At 44.0% G+C, this 6082-nt stretch overlaps 1 protein-coding gene across 1 annotated transcript in view; it reads left to right on the forward strand.

Moving 5' to 3' along the window:
* The window catches only part of BPIFC (BPI fold containing family C), a gene marked incomplete at both ends in the record, with an annotated part of 32313 nt that extends 30831 nt beyond the window's left edge, over nt 1–1482 (forward strand). Inside the window, 2 exons of the mRNA XM_080706453.1 lie at nt 378–454; nt 1360–1482. Coding sequence (XP_080562579.1) covers nt 378–454; nt 1360–1482 — 200 coding nt within the window. The remainder of the gene's footprint in view (nt 1–377; nt 455–1359) is intronic.
* Between the last annotated feature and the right edge of the window lie 4600 nt (nt 1483–6082).

The raw sequence follows: 6082 nt of genomic DNA on the forward strand, positions 1-6082 counted from the left end.
TTGGGCCTCTCCCAGTCCTGTTGTTATTCACTAACTGCAGAATCTCCAGTTTGGATCAGTTAAAATATTTTTTATATGGGACACCAAAATGTTCTCAGGACTCACTAGTTAGTTATTTTCCAAATATAAGTTGGGCAAGTAGAAAATGGACAGCATTTGCTGATGACCAAATCATAAAGCTGAAGGTGCATTTTTATTAAACGCAGATGAATTAACAGCCTCTCAGGCAAATGCTAGGGACATATCAGAAAAAAAAATAAAAACAAACAGGAAAAATGAAGAGATAAATTGTTAAAAGCTGCTTGTTCTAAAAAGCTTGCCCAAATATCCGTGCTCACATCCACTTATCTTACACTAATTTTTTTCCTATATTATAGCAAGACTGCAGCAAGGCTTTCCTTTGCCCAACCCGTATAACATCTCATTTGTCAATTCGGATATTGAAGTTCTTGAGGTAAGATTTTGAATTTCCTCCTAATTAACCCATGTCTTTTCATGATAGAATAGGCCTCTTCTATTCTGCTTTTTTGTTTTGTTTCATTTTGTTTTGTTATGGTCTGCTTTGTCTTTTCCCAGTCCAAGAGATTTTATACATGAAACTTTTAGCTCTTAAAGCTTGTCCTCAACAATGAAAAGTTTAAAAAAAATCAGACCAAGTCCAATTTCACTGAGCAGCCAAGTGTCTTTACTCCACAGTAGGAGAAGATATTCTTTAATACATTTCATTTTATTTGCTCCCCAAGGGAAACTGTAAGACTGTGGTCATTAATCCCATTTTACAGATAAGGAAAATCAGAAAAAAAAGAATGGCTGGTGACAGATTGGCTCTGCTAATTCTCCCAGACAAAGAACTTCCCCTCAAGATCTGTCTCTGAGCTTAGGGGTTTATTGAGAATGGTTTCCTGGCCAATAATCCCCCCCACCACCACCGCTTCCCGAATGGTTTCCTGGCCAATAATCCCCACCACCACCACCGCTTCCCGAATGGTTTCCTGGCCAATAATCCCCACCACCACCACCGCTTCCCGAATGGTTTCCTGGCCAATAATCCCCCCCACCACCACCGCTTCCCCTTTCTCTCGGCATTATTTTGTTCGAGGAGGAGGTAGGAATAAGTTTCTGAAGACACGCCTTGACCCTGCCCTCCCTCTCATCCCCCTGCATCCCTCACACCCAAACCCCTCTACTTACAGTGATGAAAATGGCCTCTTCCTACATCTGAGGCTCTCGGGAAGGGATACAGAAGTTAGAAGAAGGCGTGATGCCTGAGGGCCCCTGATAAAGAACCACCTTTCTTTCACCCCTCAGGCAGACCCAGAAACACCCCAAATCTGATGTGGTCTTCACTGTCCTTTCCAGGGTCTCCTTTTAGTTTCCACTGACCTGAAGTATGAAACGTCTACAAAGGAACAGTCGAGTTTCCGTCTTTGGGGAGGTCTAAACCTGATCCGAAATCTGTGGAGGGGGAAGCGGGCTCCCTGATGCTCTGCGAACCAACCACTCCCAGAAGTAAATGGCCCTCCGTCCCACAGCTGCTGAAAACCCAGAGGCGCCAGGCAAGGCACCATGGGCATTGTAATGCCCTGCTGAATTACTCAGGCAGAAAGTCCTCTGTCTTGAACCTCGGGGACCTAGAGTGTGGCCACTGGGCTGCAGGGCTAACTAGGGGCATGTGTGGAGGGGTGAGTGTTTGAATGTGATTGCATGCTGTGCGCCTGTGTTTATAGGATTCTGGGGACAAGAGCCAGGCTTGTGCTTCTGACAGGTTGGTCAGTAGCTCGGAAGGCTGTATTTGTATTGGCTGTCATCCATGCAGATCCCTCCAGCTCTTTAGAGTTTTCCCCCCTACCTGCATACTGAAGTTAATGTTTTATATTCACTTTACGGTCCCCTGTGTTTAATTAAAAGCATTTTCTATCAATGTCAGTCTTTTTTTTTTAATTTGAGAGATCGCCTGTCCTGAATTTATTTTAATAAAATACCAGAGAAAAACATGAAGAAGATTTGGTTTCTTAAAACAAAACAAACAGCCGGGCATGGTGGTGCACGCTTGTTTGAGGGTGAGACAGGAGGATCTCACAGGTTCAAAGCCAGCCTCAGCTACTTAGTGAGGCTCTCAGCAACTTAGTGAGACCATGCTTCCAAATAAAAAAGGTCTGGGAGTATAGCCCAGAGGTAGAAAGCCCCTGGGTTCCACCCCCCAGTACCACCAAAATATAAAATTAAAAATTAAAAAAAAATTTTAAAACTGCTCCTGTTATGCCAGTCCATTGTCTGCCAAAGACCACCAGGAGCCAAGTCCAATGTAAATTACATGAGGGATTGTATTCAAGCTCAAGCTTGGGCTCTCCACATACACCAACGCAGTGGTCCCAGAGGAAGAGTGCTTTGCCCCCCAAGAACAAAGCTTTTATCCCCTAAGAAGACCGTCCTTCCGACCATTACATTGATTGGTTGTTTTTTAACCAAGCAACCACTGTCCGCCACTGATTGGTTTAGCTTTTGTGCCATAGGAAAGGGCTATAGCCAGGAAAGTTTCAGCCATCTAAGGTGACCTTTAAGTTGATTGGTCTAGCCCAAGGTACCTATCTCAAGAATGTTCAAGTTGAATGGGGGTCTCTTTTCTCAGAGCAGAGTGACCTTGCTTGGTTATCTCTGATTCCGGACACAGAGGTACTCTGCACTGATTGGCTGTGTCTAGGGGAAGGTCAGATTAACACAGTTACCGTTTATCCAGAAGAGACAATGAGTTATAGAAACTTAACTTCTAAGAAAAGGAAACCTAGACATACTTAAAGCTTTGACTGAAGCCTGTCATGGCGTCACTTTGGTCCTTCATGCCCAAGCATTGATTGAAACTGTTGTACTCAGATCCCTTTTTAGAGCATTAGCCCCCTGAGAGAAAAAAAGGGACCCTAACCAACACTTTCATGAACAGTGGCCCCAGTATGGGTACCGATGTCCTTTGCAGCAAAAACAAAGAAAGGAGGCATCCCTGATCATCCTGACTAGTCTATCGTCATTCACATACAAGGTATATTTAAAGTTGATTCCAGACCATGCAGTGCAACCATAATCCCAAGAAACTGTTCACTTTTAGTCCAGTGAAGACTTCGAGATGCCAGAACAAGTGAAAAATCATCTCAAATCAAAGAGTGACGGTTCATCATCTTTTAAAAATGAGAGAAAAACATGGAGAAGAAATAAAACTCCTCCCCCTAAACTCATCAAATCCCACAGCTATCTTCACAGCCTTAGTTAACAAAATCCAGAGTCCTCAATTTCCTGATCTGAGGAATCCATTTTCAAATTGTCAGTCAAGTTCACGAAGAGTTTTCAGCCTTATCTTTGCCATGGCCCATGAACTCCAGTCCTTCAATTGGAATCTCTTTCTCCTTTATTGCTTTCTGCACACACTGCTGGTAGCACCTGAAGAGGTCAGTGCCCGGGCCCCCGGAGCCGTCCCCCTTGAGGACTGGTCTTACTGTCACTTCATGTCCATGCAAGCCTACAGTTATATAATTTTTTAAGTTTTATTTTGCTTACTCCTACAATTCAATTAAATTACAAAGCTAATTACTGAACCTAGATAATTCACAATTGATAATGACATTGGGGTGTGGGGATACTAGGATTTAAACCCAGATTCCAGTCATTTAACCTCCAAGCTATATTCATAGCCTTTTTATTTTGTTTTGTTTTGTTTTAAACACGATCTCACTAGGTTGCTAAGAGGTTCCCTAAATTGCTGAAGCTGGTCTTGAACCTGTGATTCTCCTATCTCAGCCTTCCAAGTACTAGGATTACAGGTGTGTGCCACCATAGGGAGAGGGATTGGAGGAGAGGCTCTTACAGAGTGCTTACCACCAGCCAAGCTGTGTGGCTGGTTACTTTTTCAATGCCATTTCATTTAATCTCCACAATCACTCAGTGAAGAATTATGATCCCATTTATAGAGGTTAAAAGGGTTAATCATACAAAACCAGAAAATGGCACCGACAGAAATTGAATCCGAGGGCATGGTGGCTCACAGTTGTAATCCCAGTACTTGAGAGGCTGAGACAGGAGGATCCCGCAGGTTCTAAGCCAGCCTCAGCTACTTAGTGAGGCTCTCAGCAACTTAGTGAGACCCTGTTTCCAAATAAAATACAAAAATAAGTCTGGGAGTGTAGTCTGGAAGTAGAAAGCCCCTGCGTTCCATCCCCAGTACCAGAGAGAGAGAGAGAGAGAGAGAGAGAGAGAGAGAGAGAGAGAGAGAGAGATGGAAATTGAATCTGAGTCTTCTGGATTCCAATATCGCTATTCTTTTAGTGAGGCATTGCAACTGAAATCACTTAAAAGCTCAGTTATGAGCCGGGCATGGTGGCACACACTTGTAATCCCCAGTGCTTGGGAGGCTGAGACAGGAGGATCGCACAGGTTCTAAGCCAGCCTCAGCTACTGAGTGAGGCTCTCAGCAACTTAGTGAGCCCCTGTTTCCAAATAAAATATAAAATAGGTCTGGGAGTATAGCCTGAAGGTTGGAAAGCCCCTGGCTTCTACCCCTAGTGCCACAAAATTAAAAAAGAAAAAAGCTCACTTATCACAATGAGCAAGAGGCATTGCCTTTAAAGGCATGTTCATAAACCTAGCACCAGGAGTAGCTGTACATCTAGCTATCTGGGAGGCTGGGCAGGAGGATGGCAAGTTCAAGGCCAGCCTGTATGACTCAGTGAGACTCTGTCTCCAGATTAAAAAAACAAACAAATTTAAAAAAAAAAAACATGGTCATAGAGGATTTAGTCGCCAAAGAAAGATAGACTGGGAAGCCCTGGCAATCCCTAGGGACTGCGAGTGACTCATCTTCATAGCAAGTTTCAGGCCATAATAGATGCCCCTATGCGCTTGTTGAGATAAATGGTAAACTGTTATGTTTCGTTCTATGGGGTGCTCTTTTCTAGCAGAAAAGTTACTTGACATATAGCCACAGGTTCATTCTCAAGCTGCACACATGTATTTTCCCTTCACGTCTAGGGATGTATTCTCTAAAAATAAGTATTCTCTAGAGAAGATGGACCTAACCCAGCCTCAAGGTGTTTTCAGGATCTGCTCAAAAGCACTTCCAAGCCGGGCATGGTGGCATACACTCACTTGAGAGGCTGAGCCTGGAGGGTCACCGGTTCACTGTCAGCCTCAGCAATTAAGACCTTGCTTCAAAATTTAAAAAATGAAGTAGTGCTGAGAGTGTATCTCAGAAGTAGAATGCTCCGGGATTCAATCCCCAGACCCCCCCCACCCATGCCTGCCACACCACTTCCAAGCCCGGTGGTGTGGGGGTTTACACCTGTAATCCAAGTAATTGGAAGGCTGAGACAGGAGGATCACAGGCTCGAAGCCAGCCTCAGCAATTTAGCAGGACTCTGGTTCAAAATTAACAAATGAACCGGGCATAGTGGCGCACGCTTGTAATCTCAATAACTTGGGAGGCTAAGACAGGAGGATCGCAGGTTCAAAAACAGCCTCGACTACTTACTGAGGCCCTCTGCAACTTAATGAGACCCTGTTTCAGAATAAAGACTAAAAAGTAGGGCAAGGGGTGTGGCTTGAGGTAAAATGCCCCTGGGTTCCATCCCCAGTACCACCAAGAAAAAAAGAAAAGGGAAGAAAAGAAAAGAGAAAAAAGAAAAGGGCTGGGGGTAAAGGTAATAAGAGGTAGATTGAAACTGTCCCTGGTTTCAATCTCCAGTACAAAAATAAATAAATAAATAAATAAATAAATAAATAAATAAATAAATGCAGCCGGGTGTGGTGGCGCACGCTTGTAATCCCCGCGCTTGGGAGGCAGAGACAGGAGGATCGCACAGGTTCGAAGCCAGCCCCGCGCGCTGGCTTAGGATACCCTGTTTCCAAATAAAAATGTAAAAATAGGTCTGGGAGTGTAGCCCGGAGGTAGAAGGGCTTCCAGGAACCCCAATACCACCAAAAATAAAATAAAATAAAATAAAGCACTTCCAAAACGAAGAACAACTACAATATACCACAGTCTAGCTGAGATCTACTAATGGAGATCCCCTAAAGCAAACCCTAGGGGGCAATCTAAGCA

The sequence above is a fragment of the Muscardinus avellanarius genome (assembly GCF_963383645.1).
Source record: "Muscardinus avellanarius genome assembly, chromosome: 11".
In the NCBI taxonomy this organism is placed as follows: domain Eukaryota; kingdom Metazoa; phylum Chordata; class Mammalia; order Rodentia; family Gliridae; genus Muscardinus; species Muscardinus avellanarius.